This window comes from Panicum virgatum, chromosome 1K (assembly GCF_016808335.1).
Source record: "Panicum virgatum strain AP13 chromosome 1K, P.virgatum_v5, whole genome shotgun sequence".
Taxonomy (NCBI): Eukaryota; Viridiplantae; Streptophyta; class Magnoliopsida; order Poales; family Poaceae; genus Panicum; species Panicum virgatum.
Window position 1 is genome coordinate 30,627,784 of NC_053136.1, and position 23,528 is coordinate 30,651,311.

The 23,528-nt window shown below is 48.5% G+C and overlaps 6 protein-coding genes across 8 annotated transcripts; 3 read left to right on the plus strand and 3 right to left on the minus strand.

Annotated features, from left to right (window-relative positions):
• Positions 1-3,987: 3,987 nt before the first annotated feature.
• Positions 3,988-6,331, minus strand: LOC120702465 (acetolactate synthase 1, chloroplastic-like). Its single transcript, XM_039986279.1, has 2 exons — positions 4,291-6,331; positions 3,988-4,191 (listed from the first exon to the last, which is right to left on the minus strand). The coding sequence occupies exon 1, from the start codon at positions 6,211-6,213 to the stop codon at positions 4,303-4,305; it is 1,911 nt and encodes a 636-aa protein (XP_039842213.1). The 5' UTR covers positions 6,214-6,331; the 3' UTR covers positions 3,988-4,191; positions 4,291-4,302.
• A 235-nt stretch (positions 6,332-6,566) lies between these two features.
• Positions 6,567-9,899, plus strand: LOC120702475 (U6 snRNA-associated Sm-like protein LSm6). The gene is made up of 3 exons (XM_039986292.1): positions 6,567-6,826; positions 9,334-9,447; positions 9,520-9,899. The coding sequence occupies exons 1-3, from the start codon at positions 6,694-6,696 to the stop codon at positions 9,564-9,566; spliced, it is 294 nt and encodes a 97-aa protein (XP_039842226.1). The 5' UTR covers positions 6,567-6,693; the 3' UTR covers positions 9,567-9,899.
• Positions 9,900-10,872: 973 nt separating this feature from the next.
• Positions 10,873-14,642, minus strand: LOC120702446. 3 transcript variants are annotated; one of them, XM_039986252.1, is made up of 3 exons: positions 14,431-14,638; positions 14,096-14,284; positions 10,873-13,653 (listed from the first exon to the last, which is right to left on the minus strand). In XM_039986252.1, exon 3 carries the CDS (start codon positions 13,519-13,521, stop codon positions 11,338-11,340), a length of 2,184 nt encoding a protein of 727 aa, XP_039842186.1. In that variant the 5' UTR covers positions 13,522-13,653; positions 14,096-14,284; positions 14,431-14,638; the 3' UTR covers positions 10,873-11,337. The 3 variants fall into 3 exon arrangements, with proteins under 3 accessions (XP_039842186.1, XP_039842201.1, XP_039842195.1); XM_039986267.1 differs by lacking the exon at positions 14,096-14,284 and having other exon boundaries at positions 14,431-14,642; XM_039986261.1 differs by lacking the exons at positions 14,096-14,284; positions 14,431-14,638 and adding an exon at positions 13,771-13,966.
• A 506-nt stretch (positions 14,643-15,148) lies between these two features.
• On the plus strand, positions 15,149-15,574 carry LOC120654473 (proline-rich protein 2-like). The gene has a single exon (XM_039932012.1). It carries the CDS (start codon positions 15,149-15,151, stop codon positions 15,572-15,574), a length of 426 nt encoding a protein of 141 aa, XP_039787946.1.
• Positions 15,575-18,907: 3,333 nt separating this feature from the next.
• Positions 18,908-19,977, minus strand: LOC120702483. The gene is made up of 2 exons (XM_039986303.1): positions 19,661-19,977; positions 18,908-19,586 (listed from the first exon to the last, which is right to left on the minus strand). The coding sequence occupies exons 1-2, from the start codon at positions 19,892-19,894 to the stop codon at positions 19,167-19,169; spliced, it is 654 nt and encodes a 217-aa protein (XP_039842237.1). The 5' UTR covers positions 19,895-19,977; the 3' UTR covers positions 18,908-19,166.
• Positions 19,978-21,308: 1,331 nt separating this feature from the next.
• Positions 21,309-22,285, plus strand: LOC120654572. The gene has a single exon (XM_039932145.1). It carries the CDS (start codon positions 21,679-21,681, stop codon positions 22,159-22,161), a length of 483 nt encoding a protein of 160 aa, XP_039788079.1. The 5' UTR covers positions 21,309-21,678; the 3' UTR covers positions 22,162-22,285.
• Positions 22,286-23,528: the final 1,243 nt, after the last annotated feature.

Here is a 23,528-nt window from a genome sequence, read left to right on the forward strand (position 1 = left end):
GTGTCGCCCAGTCGCGGTGACCGCTGCTGGCCTCGACGTATCCTTCACCCCAGGCGCCCCGAGCGGGCCGGCGACGGGTGAGGGTCCATCGCGGCGGCGGAGCCGGCGAGAGGGAGCGCCAACCCTAGGGAAGGGGTCGAAATGGGGAATGGAGTGAGAGAGGCAGAGAAAAGGAGGACGGACGGCGGGCTCGTGGGTGCAGTTTGTGCAGACAGATATTGTCCGACCTCCGACTCGTGGGTGTGTGGACAGTAGATGGATCCGGCCGTGCGGATGCACTAACATACGGCCGGTTTTACTAGAGTCATTACCACTACTTAATTGTGTCCCACCTAAAGTTTAATCCTTGGATCTAAATAATATGGATTAAAGTTTAGTGCCAGATGATCAAAACAGTATCTAAGGTGTGCTTCAATTTGATAAAAACTTATTATTAAAATGTAATATAACACTAGCAAAAATATATTAGCGCACTTTCCTTGGCGGTTCAACAAAAAAGCGCCAAGGAAATGGTAATTTTTCTTGGCGGTTTATAAAAACTGCCAAGGTAATTATAAATTTCCTTGGCCGCTTCCAAAATCCGCCATAAAATTATATTTCCTTGGCCATTATTAGAAACCGCCAAGGAAACAATATATTCCTTGGCGGCTAAAACTCGGCCGCCAAGGTAATCCGTGGCCGCCAAGCCAATTCCATTCTGGTGTAGTTAAGGGCCGTTGTACTGATTCGATTCTCTCTTTTTGGTCGGTCCAGGGAAGGGAGTTTTTGTACAGAAGAGGCGCCCTTTGCTGTGTGCGTGTGTGATTCTCAAACGGAAGAAAAAGGGCCCTAATCCATGGCACAAAAACGAATCAAGCTTTCTCTTCTCGGAAACTCGCTTCTAGAGCCGTAAAGTAGCGGTAGAAGTGGTAAAAGGAAAGGTTATAAAATTTGACTTAGATAATTTAAAAAGCGGATCCTAAAAAGATCAGACTATAATTTTATATAATTTTGAGCTAAGAATATATAATAATTAAGTTGGATTGAGAAGCGACCATTAGGATCATGATCCATTAGCACCCTATTAGTACTTGAACGATACGCTTACCGCAAAGATAGATCTATTCTGCTTCAGGAAGGGATATCTAAGTACTTGGACCTGTTAAGTAGAGATGAGTTTTTTTCAAACAAGTGCTTACTGTTGTATCAACGTTTTTTTTTCTTTAAGCACCCACACGGCCACACCTAAGCATCATCGCAAATGAGATCAGCAGATGTTGGTGCTACCTGCTGCCTTCCTTATCTTGGGCCAAAAATACGGGCCAAATCTAGAGTCCCAAACTCTTCCTGGGCCAGATCGAAAAGTCCAATTGTGTGGCCCAGCAACTAGCTTTCCCTTCCATGGGAAGTTACACACACTTTCATGCAACACTAGAAATTGTGTGGCGTCCGCTCAAAAAAAAAAAAGAAATTGTGTGGCGCCAGGTTGGGTGGGTTACGCAGTGAATAACTTTTCCAATTTATGTATATATTATTTGTATGATTGGAAATACTAATTATACATCAAATTTAAGAGTTGTCGTGGACTATAGGTTTCAATCTTCTACAAGTTGTAATAATGCATGGTATATATTTTGGGCTCTCCGTTGTTGTGATGCTACTATTTAAGTAGGATATTGTTTTTATATGTAAATGGAAACACAATCAGCTAAATAGACAACTTCTCAAACCCATAGACAATACTGTCTCTGACTGTTTAATAGTACGTGCAATCCATGATCAATTATGAATACCATTTCTATATACCATTGTGTTGCTATATTGTTTTCTTATTTGGAGACTATATCATTTACATGCAATCTATGATTAATTATGAATACCATTTCTATACACCATTGTGTTGCTATATTGTTTTCTTATTTGGAGACTATATAATAAATAGCTAGAGTCTATATTGTAAAATACTACTATATAGTTTTTTTGTTTAAAGACTATTTTGTAAAAATATATTTATCTATGTGCAACCACATTAATAAACTGATGTTACCATTAAGATACTTACTTAACATATCAAGTGAGCAAAGAAAACAAGGTTTTCATTCAAAGGCGGAACCAATTCTCAACTCACTGAGCAAGCAACAGATTAATGGACCTAGCGAGGTAATACTGTTTTTTATATATTATTAATTCTGAGCATATAGGTGTACACTGAGGAGCAAGCCAACGTTGTGGCCAGAGACAATATACTCATGATCAAGAAGATTGCGTGATGGAAATTGAAGAAATGGATGAAAAGTAAAGTAATTGCTGACAGAACAATTAGATAATTTCTTTATCAATTTTCAGTTAGTTTAACATAAGGAGCAACCTCAATAAGTGCTCTGGCACAACATGCATTGTTCCTGCACAATTAAGTTTAGGGATTGTGTTTTGCACTCAGGACCCAGTCTTAATAAAAAATGTACATGGTACATTGACATTTCAATTTTCAACTTGTAATCAAGGGGCATGGAAGCAAATGAAGAAGAGCATGTAAGGAGATTTTTTTCTCTTCTACTTAAACTGTAACACAGGAAAAGCATATCCAGGGTGTGGTTGAAAGGATGAGAGGAATGAATGGAGAGGAAGGTCAACAATCATCACAGTTTGGCAACTTTTATTAATTTGGCTGATCATCTACAGATTGTGTATCGAGATGCATGTACTTTAGGGGGGGGGGAAAATAAGAGCCATTGCAGTTTGGAAGTGCCATGAGGTGACAGCTATGTTGTTTGATGCTTCATTTCATCCATCAAGTGACACAAATCGATTCCACAAGTATTGCAATCCCTTGCATCGATGAAGGCGTTAACAAACAATTCAGTTTAGGTGTCATGCAATGAGAAAAATGCAAACAACAACAGCTGACTACTCACCCAAGAAATTTGGAAATGTACTGACCATAGAGCCATTTCCTCGAGCAGCTGCTGGACATCAGCCATGTCAATGGCAACTGGAGCTCCTGGGGCAGTAACCAACGGACTCTGCTGCATGAGACATTTCATAAGGGCGCGGGGGAGCTGCACAGCACCAGAGCAGGTAACCTTCTTGCTCGGGGATCCCTCCGCTTTGGTACTTGCTTGCAGGTGGCTGGCTGCACTTTCCGAAGCGGGAATGTCTGCCCGGAGCGTGCGGCGCCCATACTCGGAGCGCACGGTAGATGACGGGAGGAGCACCAGTGCTAGGGACCCAAGCCGCTTGGACGAGCGCCGCCGGTGAGCCCATCAGGCCATCACATGGAGGTGCGGCTGCAAGGCGGGGAAGCGGTGACGGGTCGACCGGTCGAGGGAGACTATGCTTCTAGAAGTTGCCCGAGGGATGGAGCGCGAGCCGCGGCCCAGGCACGGCAGCCGCCGCCGGCGCAAGACCACGGCCGCGCCACCGGGTCGCGCCGCCGAGGGAGATCTGGCAGCTCGGCGCGGCTGCCTGGCAGGTGGCTCGACGCGACGGCTCCTCCGCGGCGCCTCCTCGTCTTCTGTTCTCCTCTGCAGCCCGGCAGGTAGCTCGGCACGGTGCAGCGTGGGGGCCCGGCCGGCCTCCGCCGGGCCACACCGCCGAGGGAGGCCTGACGGCTCGACGTGGCTAGCTAGCGGGCAGCTCGATGCGGCAGTTCCTCCGCGGCGGCTCCTCTTCCGTTCTCCTCCGCGGCCTGGCAGGAAGCTCGGCACGGCACGGCGTGGCGGCCCGGCGGGAGGCGCGGTGGCCCGGCGGGAGGCGCTGCGGCGCGGTGGATCGGCGCGGCTGCCCGGCGGGCAGGTCGACGCGGCGGCTCCTCGTCCGCTGTCGGGAGCTGCCCGTTCCCGTGGCCGTTGGATGGCCCGATCGGACGGTCGATTTTTTTTGGCGACGTGGCGCGCTCTCCGGCTAGGGAATGGACCGATGCGGGACGGGCTTTCGTGTTTTAGAGATATATAAGAAATAAGGGAAAGAAACCAAGAACAAAAGCAAGGACTAGTTGGCAACAGAACAGAATTCAGAACCCACTGCATAGCAGCGCTTATTACCTTATTGGTATGCAGCAAAAGGCACTTACATGATCTCTTATGGCACATATGCCTGCATGAACATAAACGACAGACTACACAACTAGAAGGTTGGAAGCTACTTAAGAGTACCATACCAGAGTACATCAGACAAGCACATCAGAAAACGATGTTGTCCAGAGTCGACGCCCTAGGAATCAACAGAACAGAGGAGAACATCACATAGGTAGGACACATCACTCTTGTACTAGCTCATATGCATGTCAAAGGAAGGCAAGGGCGGCGCTACCTGAAATTCGGATCAGTACACGGTCCTGCCATCGCCATCCAGGATCATGTCCTTGAAAGCACCACCGCTCGGGATCATAGGCAACACATGCTCCTGGTGCGGGACGATGATATCCAACAGGTACGGCCCTGGAGTCTCAAGCATCTTCTTGATTGCTGCACGGACTTCGCTCTTCTTGGTCACACGGACTGCTGGAATGTTGAACCCTTTGGCAATCGTCACGAAATCTGGATATATCTCACTCTCATTCTCTGGGTTCCCCAAGTATGTGTGTGCTCTGTTGGCCTTGTAGAACCTGTCCTCCCACTGCACCACCATCCCCAGGTGCTGGTTGTTTAGCACGAACACCTTCACTGGGAGGTTCTCAATGCGGATCATAGCCAACTCCTGAATGTTCATGAGGAAGCTGCCATCCCCATCGATGTCAACAACTGTGACACCTGGGTTGGCAACAGCAGCACCAGCAGCAGCCGGCAAACCAAATCCCATAGCCCCAAGACCAGCTGAAGACAACCACTGCCTTGGCCGCTTGTAAGTGTAGTACTGTGCCGCCCACATCTGGTGCTGCCCAACACCAGTGGCAATGATGGCCTCCCCTTTTGTTAGCTCATCCAGAACCTGGATAGCATACTGTGGCTGGATCTCCTCATCAAAAGTTTTGTACCCCAGGGGGAATTCCCTCTTCTGCTGATCCAACTCATCGTGCCATGAGTCGAAGTCAAAACTCTTCTTTGATGTGATTCCTTCCAGAAGAGCATTCATGCCCTGTAAAGCAAGCTTGACATCCGCACAGATGGACACATGTGGCTGCTTGTTCTTACCAATCTCAGCCGGATCAATGTCAATGTGCACAATCTTAGCCCTGCTTGCAAAAGCCTCAATTTTCCCTGTCACACGATCATCGAACCGCACACCAAATGCAAGCAACAGGTCGGCCTTATCCACTGCATAATTTGCATACACGGTACCATGCATACCAAGCATTCGCAGAGACAGCGGGTCGTCACTGGGGAAGTTGCCGAGGCCCATCAGAGTAGTTGTCACTGGAATTCCGGTCATCTCCACAAACCGGCGCAGCTCCTCGCCAGATGCAGCACAGCCACCACCAACATAAAGCACAGGGCGCCGTGACTCACCAACAAGACGCAGCACCTGCTCAAGCAGCTCGGTCGCAGGAGGCTTGGGCAGGCGCGCAATGTACCCCGGCAGACTCATGGGCGTATCCCAGACCGGCACGGCCATCTGCTGCTGGATGTCCTTGGGGATGTCGACGAGCACCGGGCCCGGGCGCCCAGAGGAGGCGAGGAAGAAGGCCTCCTGCACGACGCGCGGGATGTCGTCGATGTCGAGGACCAGGTAGTTGTGCTTGGTGATGGAGCGGGTGACCTCGACGATGGGCGTCTCCTGGAAGGCGTCGGTGCCGATCATGCGGCGGGGCACCTGGCCCGTGATGGCGACCATGGGGACGGAGTCGAGCAGCGCGTCGGCGAGCGCGGAGACGAGGTTGGTGGCGCCGGGGCCCGAGGTGGCGACGCAGACGCCGACGCGGCCGGACGAGCGCGCGAACCCGGAGGCGGCGAAGGCCTCCCCCTGCTCGTGGCGGAAGAGGTGGTTGGCGATGACGGGGGAGCGCGTGAGCGCCTGGTGGATCTCCATGGACGCGCCGCCGGGGTAGGCGAAGACGTCGCGGACGCCGCAGCGCTCGAGGGCCTCGACGAGGATGTCGGCGCCCTTGCGCGGCTCGATGGGCCCCCACGGCCGGAGCGGGGTGGCGGGGGCGGCCGAGGCCGGCGCCACCGCCGAGCACCGGATGGGCGCGGCGGCGCGCCGGGCGGACGGGAGGTGCGCGCTGCGCCTCGGCCTCGGCCTCGGCACGGCGGCGGTGGTGGCGGCGCCGGTGAGCGCGGCGGCGGTCGTGGCCATGGTGGCGGCGGCTGTCTCGGAGGCGGCGGCGAGGGTTTGGGGGCGGGTGGCACGGAGGGGAGAGCGGGGGGCGTGCCTGCTTTGTGCGTTGTGCGCGTGGGTGATGTGTGGCTCAGATGGGATGGGGAGAGTCGGGGAAAGCGACGGCGACGCTCGTAGCCGTGTATAAGCTACCCACACGCTGATCGGTGGGGCATGCCTACGTGGGACCGACGTGTCGGCGTCCGTTAGCGAGGGGCTTCACACCGCGCGGGGGTGCACACACCGCCCGTGAGCAAAAAGCGATTTGGACTGGACTGCGTGTGGGCGGGTGGTTGGCGCGTACTGCTCGCACTGGCATGTGGGTCCCGGACTAGACGGGTGGACCCAGCAAGGTCGGCAGGAAGCCAGGAAGGGAGGGGATCCGGAGACCAAACGGGTTCTCGCTCGCATCCGCCGCCCGCGATCCGCGAACGCTGAGAGGGGGACAGAGCGCGCAAGATGAGCAGCGGCGGCGGCGACAAGTCCGGCTCGGGTGGCGGCGGCGGGGCGGTGAAGACGCCGTCGGACTTCCTCAAGTCAATCAGGGGCCGGCCCGTCGTCATCAAGCTCAACTCCGGCGTCGACTACCGAGGTCAGCTCACTCACCTCCGGCCCTCCGCTCTGTTCCCTCTCCCCTTCAGTCGTATCTAGTACAAAGCAATGTTGCCAACCCTACAGCGGGAGGCACAGCCATGCTTGTTTAACTCCATACGTTCTTAATTTTCCGGGGAAATTTAGGCCCTTTCTTGTGTTCAGCTGGCGATAAATCTGAGCTTTGCAATATTAGTTAGGTTGTCTAAAACAACGGGGCGATTTTTGTTCGTTGTTCCTTAAGATAACTTGTGCTCTGTTTCAAGAAAAAGAAAAAGAAAAAGAAGAAGATAACTTGTGCTTGATGGAGCGAGACAACCGGAATAAAATATGATACTTGTGATCCCCTGAGATTTTTGGTCCGGCTTAAGTAATCTTGACGCGTCTAATCAGATACGTTAAACCCAAAGACGTTCCTCTGTAGATTTGGTTTTTGAACAGTCCCCTGCAGAATTTTAGGCCAGCTATTTGGTTAAGCATATAAGCATGCGCTGTACTGTTTTGTTAGCATGATGGATTAATTTGCCAGTTCAAAGCCATGGATGGTGTTTGTGATCTACTGTATAAAAAATTCAATCCTAGTAAAATTAACTTGTAAGTATACCAGTATACGATTCGTGAGGGCTCTGGAGAAAATTGTGTGGTGCTCTATTAAGGAGTATGATTCAGGGCACAATGGAGCTGTGGAGAGGTGCATTGTTCCTGTGAAAGTTGTGATTTTCGGCAGTCACATATGGTTAAAATTAAAATTGTATTTGCGATGCAAAACCCTGGTTGCAAACATATTGATCTAAACTCTTGTTTGGCCTTTCTTTTCATTTTTCATAGAAGGTGCTCTTTGGGCTCCTCTGCCACCTACTTTAGAGTGAAGTTGAAGACTTCCTTTACCCGAAAAGGGTAGATATGGGATTGTCTAACCTTTTGTTCAATTATGTATCTTTCACCTATGTTACACGGATACCGGTACGGGTATCGGATACGCGGATACACACTTCCCAAAAAACACCAATACGGGGATACGGCTAGGATAATTAATAATTATATATAAATATCATGCTGAAACCAGCAGTTGTGTTGGTACTGGCAATGACACATCTTTAGGCTGTTCACAGCAAAAGAAAGAAGAGGGGGGGGGGGCTTCAATTCACAGCAAAACATTGAGAGGGGTGGCAGTTCAAGGAAGAACTTACTTGTTTTGAAGGGAGGGCCTCGCCGGCGACCGATTTTTGCCAGGGAAGGAGCTCGCCGGCGGCCGGCGGCCACCAGATCTAGAGGGCGACAAGAGGTCGGGCGTGAGGGAGGAACGGGAGCACAAGGAGTCGAGGACTGCGGCGGCTGCTATTCGGTCACGGAGGGGTAGCTGTAGTCTAAAACCTAGTCTGGGTGGGCTAATTGGGCTGACAAGTGCTTTGGGCCGTATCCAATCTGGCCCAAACGTGTCGGATACACGTATCCAACACAAAACGTATCTGCATTTTCAGGATACGGCTGGAAATGTATCCGAGGCGTATCCGGGGTGTATCCATATCCGAAACATATCGGATACGAATACGCCACCCCCTAGGAGTATCCGCGTAACAGAGTCTTTCACCGAGGAAAATGAATGAATATCCCCAAAATGGAATCAAAACTATTTGTTTTGTTTGTTAAATTGTCCATATTGGATTGTGACATATAACCATACAAAATGAAAATCCCCAAAATGGAATTACAAGGATTTGTTTGTTTGTTATATGATATCCGTATCAGAATGTGAACCTATTACCATACAAAGATTCACTGCTGTCAGTGCATCTCAACACCAAAATGAACATCCCCAAAATGGGATAACAAGGATTTGTTTTGTTTGTTATTTTATCCATATCAGAATGTGAGCATATGACCATACAAAGGTTCGCTGCTGTCAGTGGATCTCAATGCATGATTGCCATATGATTATATTTTTGAGTGATAGTTTTGATGCATTGTACAGTCTCATACTCTTCATAATTGTTGTGTGTAGTCCCTACAATGTATATTTTGTTTAACAATTTTCTTCGAATATAAGCGGCATTTTAGTATGAGAATACATATTTCTTCTTGTTTCCACCTTCAAATGAAAAGAAGGATGCTCTGACTCTGCTGTTGACTCCTGTTACTACATGTCTGTGTACCTGGGGTGAGTATCCACCCTATGTTAATTTCGTTGTCTAGGATAACTTTTAAAATAAAACAGAACATATGTGATATGTCTGCAGAAGTTGTGATGTGACTGGTGTGATGTTCCTAGTATATGTCACATAGTGCTGACTTTGCTGGAAGATTCATTTCTAGTTTCTCCTACTTGGATATTCATGGTGGCCGATATGTAATGCTCGCGTTTATGGATGAGGGCCACATATATGCTGAAGAATAAATTTGTCACTGTTTCTACTTTTAATTGCATGGATAAATTAAAATAAAAACGAATTTGGTTAAAACTAATTGCTTGTTTGATGACGCTAATGGAGGTTTTCTTATCCAAATTAGGTATTCTGGCTTGTCTTGATGGATACATGAACATCGCGATGGAGCAAACTGAAGAGTATGTTAATGGTCAGCTAAAGAACAAATATGGTGACGCATTCATAAGAGGAAACAATGGTATGCATTGTGCCATATTGATATTTTGAGATATATGTTGTGCAAACTCTGATACTGGTCTTCTGAATACAGTATTGTACATCAGTACATCCAAGCGCACCCTTACAGACGGTTCGTGAGAGGTGAAACTGTTAAGATCTTCAGTGCCGGTCTTGCAACTTGATCGATTATGAGTGAATTTTATGTATTACTTTCTTTTCCATTCTCATCTTCTATCTGGTGAGCGAAAATTGCAAAAATAAAATCTTAACTGAAATGAATTGATTGGAGTTGTACCGACAGCTATGCTTAACGTTAGCATCATGGAACTCTGTCCACATATTGTGCACTCAAGATATGTGGTGGTAATTCGACCTGTAGAGATACAGATAAGACTCTGGTGTCATCAACTAAAATGTCTGCTATCTCAAATATTTTTGTGAATCAAAACGAGATCAGTGATCTTTGGTTAACTGAGAAATTACTAGACATCATTATCATTGTTGGTTCTCGATGAGGGACGTGAGGTGTCAGTCCTTGTTGCACATTTCTGCTGATCCTACTTCAGTACATTGAGTGCAGCATGTAGCGTACTCCTTTTAGTTGCACTGCAGGTGGCTTGTTTAATATAGTAACTGATTTTGGCTGCGACTGTTAACAGGGTCGTCAAATAATATGATTGTATGAACAACTAGCGTTAGAAGGCATAAATGTAACCCTGATGGACGTGGGAGCAATTGTAGCATTAGAAGGATTATAACAGACCGTGATGTACATACGATGGTGTTTCAGCTTACAATATTATGATGTTAGTGTTTTGACCTGGCATGTTTGTTACAGCTTGCAATTGCAAGATAATATCCAGTTTGATAATACTAGATTGTAACGATCTAGCTCCTAAATGCCAACAATATAGCAATGTATGTTGCACCTGCATACAAGGGTTGTAAAACTAAATTTTGACAAGGGTACAAAGAACAAACCATTTGCGACACCCGTGTACAATGCTTAATTCACATGTTCTTCGACCATATCGGAGCATCTCTGGAAACCACTTATTCCATAATGATATACAGTCTGGCCTCCACACTGTCAATAACTAAATATCTACACTTTGGGGCACTGCAAACATTTTGTAATGTGTAAGCTACTGGCGGATAAAATTATAAGACTTCCAAACATACATTTTCGATAACAAGATTTGCAAAGTGGAAGTACATAATAGCTAAAAAGCAGCACAGCGATGGCAACAATTGGAAATGAGTAAAATTTGTTTTGCCTTTATTTCTCCAATCCAACTTAACGTTAAATAGGCAAGGTGATATTGAACGTTCGATTAACCTCTGAACATCCACAACCATTTGCATGTTTTTGTCAGCACGTAAATATTGTACTTGTGTAAAAGGGAGCAAGTAATTATTACCACAGACAAGTAATCAAAATAACTGAATACGCCAATCATAAGGACAATACTATGGATTAAGGAAAATACAACATAATAAGTAAATGAGTGCTGGTACAGAATAAAGTCTGGCAGCAGTCTCAAACTACGCTCTTACTTAAACTAGCAGCATATCATTACAGGAGTATCCTGATTGACACCTACCTCTCACAAAGTCATGAGGCCTGCCATCATTTGAGAACAGGCCTCATCACAATAAGTGGCATCCCGATAATTGTTTACTCTATGCGACAATATTACAACACAATTAAATGTTAGAAATGTCTAATTAGGTGGGAACAGTCAAAGGCCTTCAACATTAAATATTTGACCTTGAGTATAGTCCTCGTCGTCAGCCAGAAGTTCGATGACATTATGACAAGTGAGTTAAATGACGCTGACTGGTCATGTTCAGTGAAGTGCATGCAATGCTAGTAGTTGCAGCCTTGCAGGCTCCAAGAAGTTGAGTTCTAATCTGAACTTCCCTGTGCAGTATCCTCCTTAACATCCGCAATAACCTTAAGAAGGTCGACTGGAGTAGCAGCAGGGTCCAATTCATGGCAACCTTTTGGAGCATTATTTTTTTCTTCCCCAGTGAGCAGGCGAGATGGAACACGATGTGAGAAACGGAAAAGCTCTTCCTTTGGTATTCTTCTGACCACATCCGGGCCTGTGTGCCTGTGGAAGACCGCTTTGAAACCGGCTACCTTCAGCAACGGAATGACATTCACACCTTGCTCTTCAGTGAAATCGTCAATCACTTCTACTATCTCATATTTGTATATCACATCATCTGGAGTAAGCTCATTCCAATCAGAAGACCAGTTCTGGTACACGGCCCATGTATCACCTTTCTTTGGAATAATCCTGATAATTCCCCGAGGACCTTTACTCCAGCTAACTCTGTGGGAAAAGATGTTGACTGTTTCAGTAATGTGGTATCTTCCAACCCTAAAATCACCACATGTCTTTGTGAAACCTGAGGCGATCCAGTTTATTGGTGCCAGTTCACTATTGGACTTAGAATTGAGGAAGCTCATTCGGATCCTGAAAGGTTTCATTGATATAACTTTCTGTACCATTGCATAGAGGCGAGGCATGCCATCTTCACTATCGTATGTAGCCCACACCTGATCATTGCCAAAAGCTCTTTCTGTGCGATCTTTGTCGAAATCATGGAAATCTGGGTCAGGGACATCTATAGACACAGGTACACGCTTCTGTTCTGGATTCAGTTCATCAGTTGCAGGAATTCCAACATCCGCATCTTTTGAGCTGTATTTCTTGCATTTGTTGATTGGATTGTTAGGGTAGATGCCGTTAACCTTTATATCGTTGTCGACATGCTTCTCTCTTCTATCTGCTTTCCTTTTCTCTGCAAACTGACTAGACAAAACATTCAGGCCTTGTAATTTTTCATGAACTGCTGCCTTGGCTTTCTCGAGAAGAAGAGCTCGGGTGTCAAGTTGGAGTATCTCTCTCAAGACATTAGCTTTTCTTCCACTTACTGCAGATCTAAACTTTTCCCCCGACGTGCCATTAACCCTTCCTGCATCAGCAATCACAGTCATACCTGCAGTTGCAGCCACAGTCTCCCCATCATAGTCCACAGAAGCATAGGCATAGCCATTATTAATATTCCGCCTCCTCTTTGAATGCCTTCCGCGCCCTGATGGATACTCATTGCCACTTGAAAAGTAATTGAATATGTAGTTCTCCTCATGTTTTCTTTTCGATTTCTCTAAGGTCTGTGTCCTGTAACCATTTGCAGCAGCAGCAGCACCTGTTGTCTTGGGGTACTGGTTGAACTGGAAACTTTGGCTATTGTACGACTCATAAGTATTCTCTTGTTGGTATGCTCCATGTCCTGCGCCTGGAATGCTAGAGGTTCTGCTTGCTGATTGATATGAATGATCAACGGTAGTGTGGTTCTTTTGCTGCTGCGTCTTGGTCGTCCAGGCGAATGCCGTACTGGTTCCATTGCAGGGAAATCCAGTTTCAACAGCCATGAATGCATGGTTACAGTTTGGGCACAGAAGGTTGTGGTTCAAATAAATTCTCAAGTACTCATACTGCATCCTACAGCGGTTGCATGATGTCCAGAATGTGTCAGCCCCTGCAGGACGAGTGGTAGCCTCAACTGCTGCTGAAGCAGCAGCTGCAGCATTTTTCCGTGCTCTCTTATTGGTCTTCGTATCACAAGCATACAATCCATTGGTCCCATTCATTGCTGAATGATCTCTCCTCTTCTGATCATACAACATCTTCCTGCTCTTGTCGGACAACACACTCCAAGCTTCCGAGATAAGTTTGAACGCAGCCTCTGCACCAACTGACTTGTTCTTGTCTGGGTGCAACTGGAGAGCCAGCTTTCTGTACTGTTTCTTTACCTCCTCCTCATCAGCCCAGGCAGTGAGAGACAGTATCCTGTACCAATCACTCTCCCCATCAATCTTCGACTCAGACGCAAGGTGAACGTCAAGCGTCGAGATCATCTGGGATATGCCCTCAAGTGTTGGGCACAAGTTATGTGCCTTGATCGCTGACCTCTTGGCACCCTTGATGTTCCGTGCATGGAACTTGCGCTCTGCCGCATGCTTTGCTTTGAGGGCTTCCTCCTCCATCGCATCTTGGGTACTTGGGTCTGCACTCATCTTCGACTTCAGGCCAGCAGTCGGTTGGTCTTGACTCTTGAGCGGGAACAGAAGAGCCCAAGACCAACCACCGTGCAAGAACTCAATACACCTGCATCAATCCAGTAGCTGTGCGAATTACCGCAGCAAGATCTGCACGAAAAGTGACAGCATCAGGAATGTCCTAGAACAGGCGCAAGAAATGAAGCACCAGCCGCTAAAATTTGCACTAAAATGTGACTCACGGCGCAGGACAGCTAGAATCCTAACCTTTCCTCACAAAAGATTCGTGCTTTCCTTCACAAAACCACAGGATCTCAAACCTAAGAGCAACTCCAACTAAACCCTCATCCGAATCCCTTTCCTACGCTTGAGGGCCGAAACGAAGAAAACGTGCTCCAACGGCACCCTCATCCGACCCAGGAGAGGGAGCGGGAGCCCTCGTCCCATAGGCGCCTCCCCTCGCGCGTGGCTGCACGACCCCGCACCCGGATCTCCCCCATCGACGCCGCCTGCAGTACGAGCGCGATTTGGGGTCCCGCCGGCCAAATCTAGAACTGAGAGAGTGGGGCAACGGAGGAAGAGGGAGGCCTACCAGCTTGCCGCCTCCCGGGGCGCCGGCAGCCGGGGCAGAGGAAGAACTCCCGGGCCGCCCGGCAGCAGCAGGCCACAGCCCGCTGCTCCGCCGCAGGAAGCGCGCCGCCCGCGGCCCGCCGGCAGCTCGGCGGCAAGAAGCGCGCCTGGTGATGTGTGCTATCCTTGGGAGATGGAGGATCGGCGGCGGCTGCGGTGTGGTTTGGGAGTGAGATGCGCTGCTGTGCTCCCGAAGCAGGTCACGAAAAGGCTCGATCTGGCACTACACGCCGCCGCAGGCCGCAAAGCGCAGCTCGATCGGGAGCTGAGGAGGAGAGGGATGGATATCGGAAGTACCTGCGGCAATCTGCTGGAGGAGAGGCGCGAATTGGCGGAGATTCGAAGCCACGAGCACCTCCAAAATTGTATTTCCTCCCAAATTTGTCCGGGGGCTCCAAATACAAGCCTTTTCTTTTCTTTTTCTCAAGCGCCCAGTCAAACTCGCCGAAAAATAATTGGTGCTGAGGGGTACTTGTAGGAAGAAAAAGTAGGTCACTTGCTGCAGGGTAGGAGTAAAAAAAACAATCCATTTTGCTCCTCTGCAAGTTTTGAGCTAATCTTCCTGGGTGACCCGAGCTTAACCATGGTTCAGAGCAGTACAGGGACTTCTCTGTCATTTCACCACCTCGAACAAGTGCAGTATTAAAGCAAGAGTAAATTTCACCGGCGGTTCCTGAATTTGTCCCGAGTTCTCATCACGGTCCTGGTACTCTCAAAATGCACGTCTAAGTCCCTGAACTTGTCCTAAATTCTCATCCGGGTCCCGGTACTCTCAAAATGCACGTCTAGGTCCCTAAATTTGTCCCGAGTTCTCATCCCGGTCCATGAACTTGCTAATCTGTTTCATATAGGTCCAAATCTCCATAACATGCGCTCAAAATAGTACGATTTAAGTGAACTGATAGGTGGGCTCATATGGCAGTCACACCTCTCCCTTCTCCCTCCTCTCTCTGTATGGGCGCCGCCGGACCCCACCCCTAGCGTCCGTCGCCACCCGTGCGCCTGCGCTGCCACGATGGACCTCAGCTCCGCACCGCCCCGGTCCTCGTTCATGCCCCAACCGCCGCTTGGCCACGCCGACGGCGGACCCCGCATCCCCGCCGCCCCTCCACCGGCCCCACGCCCTCCCTACCCAGCCGCGCTGCCGTCAAGGCCGTCGTCCCACGCGACCCTCGGCTACCCCGCTCCCTGTGGATGTCGTGCCACCCCGAGGGCGGCGCCCTCCATGGCCACCGCCGCCGGCGCGCCCTGGCAGGGGAGGCCCCGCTCCGGTCCTGGTCCCGGTCCAGCGCCCGCGGGCCCGCACAGCGCCGCCCCGGCCGGCGAGCCGGCGACCCCCTCGCCCGAGCCTGCCCCCTTCCCCATTCTCAAGGTTGAAGATGGCCATGGCCATGGGCGGCGACGTTGGGAGCAAGAGAGGAGGGAGAAGGGAGAGGTGTGACTGCCATATGGGCCTCACCTATCAGTTCACTTAATCGTACTGTTTGGAGCGCATGTTATGAAGATTTTGACCTATATGAAACAGATTAGCAAGTTTATGGACCGGGATGAGAACTCGGGACAAGTTCAGGGACCTAGACGTGCATTTTGAGAGTACCGGGATGAGAACTCGGGACAAATTCAGGGACCGCCGGTGAAATTTACTCTAAAACAAATTCAGATGCTGGAAGACTCGTATTTAACTTAACTCTGATTTTTTTTTAAAAGGACTTATAATTATTGGCTGGAGGTGTGATGTTAACACAAGAGCACCGGCATGTGAAAGAAAGTGGGGATCATAAATATCCCAGCAGTGGGGCCCACAGCATACGCAACAAAGCGTACATCACATTTGTATACGAGAGCGTACGCATACGGCACTTTATTCGGTCCATTTTCGGTGATGCTAGCCTGGACGGGAACCCTCTGTCGCGGTTAGCTAAACCAGGCAAGCTTGAGGGTATTTCGGGCATTTCACAGCGGAGGGTAAAAGTCACGGCCACCAAACAGGAAAAGTCCCTCTGAGATGTACGCCTGTGTGGTTGCGTACGTGTACGCGTGCCTGCCAGAAATCCCTTTTTGCACCCGTGGGGCCCACATCGCCATGTTTTCTCATCGACAAGTACCTTCCCCATCTACAGCACCAGCAGTGTCATCATTGACCTTTTCTGGTGTCCCTGTGTACTGTCATGTAATAAAACAGACTGATGCTGCACTGATGATGATAGTGCTGGTAATCCTGCTGCTGTTAACCCTTATAGACACTGTCATTACATATAGGAATTAGGATGGTGCTGTTGCTAATGACTGAATGTCTGAATGAACTTGTGTGTTCAAGAGCTACCAGATAGAAGAAGCCCCATTTTAAGCTGTGAGGAGCTGAGGCTGCATGCGGGTCACGGCATCTGTTCTTGTTTCGAGCGGGAGCTGGTAGCTGGATGTTCAGAACAGCAGAGTTCTCGGCCTCAAGATACCACTAGTCCACTGGATCCTTGCAACCTGCAAGTGAATCTTGGAAGTAGACCTGGGCATCCTCCGGGCTGGGTCGGGTTCGGGTCGGGCCAAAAAAAGCCCGGTGTTTTTTCTAGCGGCCCGTGCCCGACCCGACCCGGTGGCCGGGCCGTAAAATTGAACCCGCACCCGACCCGACAGCCAGTCGGGTCGGGTCGGGTTCGGGTCGGGTCAGGCCGGGCCTATGTAAAATGTCGGGTTCCTTCGGGTTTTTCGGGTTTCGGGTCAAAATTTTTAGCCCGTGCCCGGCCCGTCAGTCATACCGGGTCAAAAATTTTGACCCGAGACCGCCCATCAAACTCTTCGGGTCGGGTCGGGTCGGGCTATTTTCGGGCGGGTTGGGTCGGGTCCGTCGGGTCGGGCAGCCCATGCCCAGGTCTACTTGGAAGCCAGTGTTTCCAAGCCTCGGATACAGGGTTTACAAAACCGGTGAGAACCTTGCCGGTTTGACCGGTTACTGGTCAAACTGGTCCGGCCCGGTTCCGGTTTGGGCCGGTGCCGGCCCAAATTCAAAATTTAAATTTGAATTCAAAAAAATGAAAAATTCTCAAAAAATTTCTAAAAATACTTTAAGGTGCGACGAATCTAATTGTGTCAAATTTTCTCAAAAAATCGTTCGTTTAACATACTTTTCGGGCATTTAAAGTTAAACCAAAAAAGAAAAGAAAAAAATGAGACGGCCCATTAAGGCCCACTTGATAAACCGGTCATACCGGCTGGTAAACCGGTCAAACCGGCCGGTATACCATTTCAAACCGGTTACACATGCGATTTTGAATTTGGATTTGAATTCAAACCGGTCAAACCAGCCGGTATACCGGTCCAAACCGATTACACATGCGATTTTGAATTTGGATTTGAATTCCACCGGTTTCCGGTCAAACCGGTCCAGTAAACCGCTACCGGAGGGCGGCGATTTGACCGGACCGGTCGGGATTATTAACCCTACTCGGGTATGGAATTGTTCTGTTCGGTCCTTCAGAATCTGCAGTGATTAGAAGCTGCCTCTGCACTTCTGAAATGATCTTGAATGTCGCACACACGAGGAAGATAAATTGCTAAGTAGTTTCTTAGATGATGGAAAGAAAAAAGGTTCCACCGTTCCAGTATCTGCACCGTGATGGAAAAAAAAACAGTGCTTGGGTGGTTCCAGTGCATCGATGCTGCGTTTTTCAGTTGCGAGAGTAATGCTAATGCATACCCGGATGCGCCGACCAAGGTGAATGTTCAGAGTTGAGCCGGTGGTGCAAGCAAAACGGGAGAAAAGTTGTTGGCCCAAACTCTGAACGTACAATAAGAGTCCGTTTGGGAGGGCTCCGACTCCTGTAGAAAAGAGTGGCTCTTGCAGAAAAGGGTGAAGCCGAAACTGGAGCAGATTAAGCTGGTTTTTATGGCTCCACGTACTCCACATTCTCGGAGGCAAAGCTGTTTCTGCAGCTCTCACTGCCTTCGAATGGAGCCGCTCTACCTCCTAAGCATTTGGTAGAGCTCCTGCTGAGGGAGTCAGAGCTGGAGCCCTGCCAAAGAGGCCCTAAGCAATTGGTTCAGCTGAAGAATTCACATGTAGTTTTAGAGATGGCTGCTGCACCGGCAGCAGCTGATCGACACAACAGTGATCAAGCAAAAGGGGGCTTGATACTCAAACGGCTGAACATAAGTATATTCCGTTTAAAAAAGATATCCTGAACTTGGAACCGGATAAACTAAGGTATTAACCCAAGGTTGAACCAGATTGTGAAATGTTTGCACAGAAAGAGATGAAGAGATCTCTTGCAAGTGAGGCTTGCCAGTACGTACCGAGACAAATGCCAGTGCAGGTCTTCAGAATCTGAATGGCTGGGAACCTCTGCATCAGTTCACAATGCAACAGACGAGACATTCATTCATCTAATAAAGGATGAAAACAATGAAGTAGAAACAACCCAGCACGTCACTAATCAACTGGATAATCAACTGACAGTGCTCAAAGGATCGCATTAGCCCTCAGAAAGCCTGCTCGTATTCCTTTGAGTAACATAGCCCTTCGTTCAAGGATCGCCAAACTGAAGCACACAACTGTCCACATTCTGAGCAACAGCCAACAGGCATTCGAATATTGATGATGGAACGATCATTCATAGCACAGTCACATCACTAGTTTCTCGCGGTGTATTTGCTCTGAGAATGCATGGAACAAGATCCTGGAGGCTGCAACTTCAATTTGGAACTGGTAGAGATTTGGGAGGGGGTGAACAAACTGTCTGAATTTTACAAGCCAGCACAAGAGAACCTGCGGTCTGCGCTATTATGCTCGCAAGAAGTGCCTAGTTTCAGACTTTCAGTTCAAGAACCAATTCAGGCGCGCTGTTTAAAAAGACTAATGGAACTAGTGAGCAAACACACACACACACACAAAATGCACGATCTTTTGACATTCTTGCCATACTGCTAAAATTCCAACTTTGATGATCAGACAAACTGAACAAAAAAAACAAATGAAACTCCAATCACAAGAAACGGCTGCAAGCCCTGTTTCTCCTAGCATTACCGCACAGCTAGCTAGTTCACCTGTCCAGGTCCTCGTTGCTGCCGATGACGAGCATCGGCAGATCGGCCCTGGTGACGTCGGGGACGCCGACCGGCGGCAGCGGCGACGACTCGATCATGGGCCTCCTCCCCTTGAGCGTCAGGGAGCTCTTGATCATGTCCCCCAGGGACTTGAACGGGTTGCTCAGCTTACGCTGCACCCAGAGCAGGAACGACACCTCGTTGACCTGCCACACGGCGGTGAGGACGATGACGGCGCCGAGCAGCAGGTGGGTCACCGTGTTCTGCCGCTTGATCTTGCCCAGGTCCTTGGCGACGCCGGCGAGCCCCACCTTCTCCTCGCCGCTGCTGCTCCCGCCTTCCCCTGGCTGGTGGTCAGGGTGCGGGGAGCGTGGTTCGGAAACGCCCGAATCTGGATCACCTTCCAGTGCATCCAGCTGATAAAGAAGCACACCCTTTCAGCATGAACTCTGAAGTCAGAAACAATCCAGACACAAAGAATGTACAGTACCTTGGTGAGCAACGAGGAGAGGAGGCCTTCTTCCTCCTCCTGCAGCTGCTGCTGGCTGGACGCCAAGCCATTGTCCTCCCCGTGGCCGCGCCTCCTCTCCTCCAGGAGGCCGTGGATGGCCTCCCGCACCAGCTCCACCTGCTTCTTCTTCTTCATCCACACCACCGTCTCCTCCGCGCCGGCGGCGGCGACACCGCCGTTCGGGGCGCCGTGTCGCCCGTTGGGCAGGTCCATGGCGATTCGGTGGGAGGAGGAACGGACGAGGGGAGCGCTTGCTCCCGACCAATCGATCAGCCAGCCAAATACAGTAATAGCAAGAGGGTGCACGCACCGCACGCCTCTTTCCGATCCCAGAAGATTATAATAATAATAGTAAAAAAACAAACAAAGGCTTGTTTGGTTAGGGGTGAAAAAAAATTTATGAATTTTTTTTGATCTTTTAACCACTAATTAGAGGTATTAAATGAAGTCTAATTACAAAATAGCCTCCACAATTATAGTACTGTAGCATGTGTTGTAGCTAATAATGACTTTGACCGCATAATTAGAAGATGATTAGGGCGGTTACTGTAGTATCATTGTAGCCAATCATGGTGGAACTTGGCTCATTAGATTCGTTTCGAAAAGTTACAACTATCCGTAAAAAGATTTCGCAAAATAAATTTCGTTTAGTACTCCATACATATATTTGTTTTTTTTTGAAAAAAATTTCAGCATAATAACCAAACATGGCCAAAAAGCATTCACGTCTTCGGCGTCACGGGTTCAGAGAGATTCTTGGCGACGGTCATTGTCTTCCCGGCCGAACAAGCGAGAGCGAGGATGGAAGCGTCCAGAATTGGCGCGCCGGCGGCTGTCCGCTGTCCTTGTATTTGGCAGGCGCGACGCCTAGCCGCGCGCGTGTCCTGCTCAGGGTTCACCAAACCGCTCGGAACCGGACCGGTTACCGCGGTCCGCGGTTATCGGTCTAACCGGCCCGGACCGGTTCCGGTTCCGGGCGGTTAGAAACCGGCCTAAATTCAAATTTTAAATTTGAATTCGAAAAAATGAAAAAATTTCAAAAAAATCTTTAAAATACTTCAAGTTGCGACGAATCTAATGGTGTCAATTTTTTTCAAATATTCATTCATTTAGTATACTTTGCGAGCATTTGAAGTTAAACAAAAAAACATGCATACAAAAATATACAAATACAATGTAAAAGTAGTAAAAAAAGAGTTGGAGGGTTCATTTAGGCTAAAATATATTATACAAACATTTATTTAGTATATTTTGCGGGCATTTGAATTTAAACTAAAAAAGAAAAAAATTTAAATTTAGCCTAAACCGACCAGTAACCGGTCAAACCGGACCGGTAAACCGGTCTAACCAGCCGGTTAGATGTTCGAAACCGGTATAACTGCGGGTTTTGAATTCAAATTTGAGTTTGACCGATTTTAACCGGTAACCGGTCCAACCGGTCCGGTAAACCGGAACCGGTGGCCGGCGGTTAGGTCCCGGCGGTCGGATAAAAAAACCCTGGTCCTGCTAGCCTAGTTGAACGCGCACCGCGTGTCGCGCGCACTCGTCGCCTCGAGTCGCACCGGATGATCCAATCTGTTACCGCTGATGACGTTGCACCGATTCCGAGTCTCGTTCTGTCCCCGAACGTAACCCGGCCGGCAGGCGGCGGCAGGCCGACCCCGACGCGGGGACGCGAACCGGACAAATAAAAGGATCCTTCATCCCTCTCCCCCAGATCGAAAACCGAATTGCCGCAGTGAGGCCCTAGGTATCATCCTCCCGCGCCGCGAAGTCCCAGCCAGATCTCTCGGCGAGGCGACGAGAGTTTTAAGACCAGCGATGGCCGGCGTCGAGTGTCAGCCGAAGGTCTCGCCTAGCAAAAGAAAGGCGGAGTCTTTGGCCGGCGACGAGAGTTCGCTGGAGAGGAACGTGCCAGCAAAAGGATCGACTGTTCCGAGGCGGAGAAGGGCCCGCTGGTCGCCGGCGGAGAAGGAGAGGAGGCTCCAGCGAAGAAGATGTGGCGGCTGCCGCAGGAAGAGGTCGACTGGATCCTCGCCCAGTCGAACGAACCTGTCGATCCTGAGATACGGGCCCTGAAGCGTGCCAACCCGTCGCTGGTGCCGTCGCCGGAGGAGGAGAAGGATGACTTCACGGTGCTCCTCTACAAGTGTGCCCGACTCTGCTACGAGGATGAAGCCAAGTTCGCAAAATTCCAGGCGTGGGTCCGCTGCGAGTACGCCTCCAAAGGATTTGTGGACGTCGACTACGACTACTTCGGTGAAAGAGCCGAGGCAATTAGGCTGAGCCACGAAGCACGCGACGAGGTGTTCAAAGACTGGGATCTCTCTTCCGACAGCGAGGACGACTACGCTTGCAAGCTTGTGAAGAGGAAAGTTAGGAGTTTTTTTCTGAAACAAACGCTGCTCAGAGTAGATGGTGCCTGTGGTCTGTCACAGCATCAGAGCATTCCTCTTTTCTTATCTAGTAATCATTCCTAAAGCAATTCAATGTGCTTCAATTCTTGAATAATTCACCACTTTAGGTTTAGGATACTACCACTGTGCTTCAATTCTCAGTATGCTGAAATTGAAGTGTGTTCTGTTGATCAATTGTCATGCTTGAGTATTGTAGGCCTAATTTCGACCGGTTGAGCATGCTAGTATTGTGATTCTATGTTTTTTTCTCTGTTGATCAAATGTGCACTGAAAAGTTATACAACATCAGTCAACTTTGTCGAATCTTTTGCTAAACACATGAATTTATAAGATCAACTTTTCCAATTGGACATAAACAAAGCATCTGACTATAACGACTTAGTGATCTCTTCCTATATTCTTTGTTTGTCTCATCATGTCAAGTTACCACTATGGGTCTTGCCTGGTTGATGGTAAAAAAAACTAATAGGAAGACTATTATTTCTTCTTAGTGTGAGGATCAAGTGGTCTGAACTCTGAAACCCATGTCTACTTCAGTTACAGGAGCTTTATGCTCCAAGGGGATAGTGCCTGTGGTTGTGGCTTGTTTTTTAACCCTGCTACAATAATATATTGAATGAATGCAATTTTCCGATTCAACAAAATATTTCCCAATGTAGGATATGATATTGTGCTTCAATTCTCAGTTCGCACAAAATTCAAAGGGCGTTGTGCTGATCAACTGTCAGCATCAAGGGCTTCACTACGGTACACCGAAGTGATTGTGGACCGTTGATCTAATATCATATTACCTCCTAAGAAGTAATAATTTAAATATTTATTTTAGATATTTTAAATCAGAAAATAAAGAATTAGATCTAACATGCATGCATGATTAGTTTTTTCCCCACCACGTGATGGGCTGCCCATGGGAATTAGATGGAGACATGCGTGTAATATTTTTTTTATCCTATCCAGGTACGTCACACAACCACGAGCAGATTGCATGCACCGTTTGATTTTTTTTTGCCAATCTCGTCATGGGACATCTGGGAGTGTAACAATTTGTTTTCTATATGTTTGGTCTTTTGTTTGTTATTAGGAAAAAAAAATTTGTTCAAGGAGGCTCTAATGTACCATCTGGCAATTCTTTCAGTTGCTTTCATTGCAAAATGCTAGTAATAGGGTACACCTACAGCAGTTTACTAGCCAGGTAACAACAGTTGGCCAAGGCCTGTTTTATACGTGCTAGTGTCCGCCTCCATGATGCATAGGAGCATTTCAAAAATGCAACCAATCATAACTCTGAACAAATAGCTATTCTGCTATTGTTATCTATCACCACAATGGATCTAATTGATTGGAATTGAGAAACAAGTGGATATGCATAACGATAACATCGAAAACACATATATCTAGTTGTGCGCTTTTTTAGAAAAAAAAATTGTAAC

What these genes read in the sequence shown, in the direction of transcription:
- LOC120702475 (XM_039986292.1), top strand. Translation starts at nt 6,694, where the DNA reads ATGAGCAGCGGCGGCGGCGACAAGTCCGGCTCGGGTGGCGGCGGCGGG. An exon ending in CTCCGGCGTCGACTACCGAG is followed by an intron (nt 6,827 to 9,333) that starts GTCAGCTCACTC and finishes TATCCAAATTAG; the next exon opens with GTATTCTGGCTTGTCTTGAT. An exon ending in ATTCATAAGAGGAAACAATG is followed by an intron (nt 9,448 to 9,519) that starts GTATGCATTGTG and finishes TTCTGAATACAG; the next exon opens with TATTGTACATCAGTACATCC.
- LOC120654572 (XM_039932145.1), top strand. Translation starts at nt 21,679, where the DNA reads ATGTGGCGGCTGCCGCAGGAAGAGGTCGACTGGATCCTCGCCCAGTCG.
- LOC120702483 (XM_039986303.1), bottom strand. Translation starts at nt 19,894, where the DNA reads ATGGACCTGCCCAACGGGCGACACGGCGCCCCGAACGGCGGTGTCGCC. An exon ending in TCTCCTCGTTGCTCACCAAG is followed by an intron (nt 19,587 to 19,660) that starts GTACTGTACATT and finishes CTTCTTTATCAG; the next exon opens with CTGGATGCACTGGAAGGTGA.
- LOC120654473 (XM_039932012.1), top strand. Translation starts at nt 15,149, where the DNA reads ATGGACCTCAGCTCCGCACCGCCCCGGTCCTCGTTCATGCCCCAACCG.
- LOC120702446 (XM_039986267.1), bottom strand. Translation starts at nt 13,521, where the DNA reads ATGAGTGCAGACCCAAGTACCCAAGATGCGATGGAGGAGGAAGCCCTC.
- LOC120702465 (XM_039986279.1), bottom strand. Translation starts at nt 6,213, where the DNA reads ATGGCCACGACCGCCGCCGCGCTCACCGGCGCCGCCACCACCGCCGCC.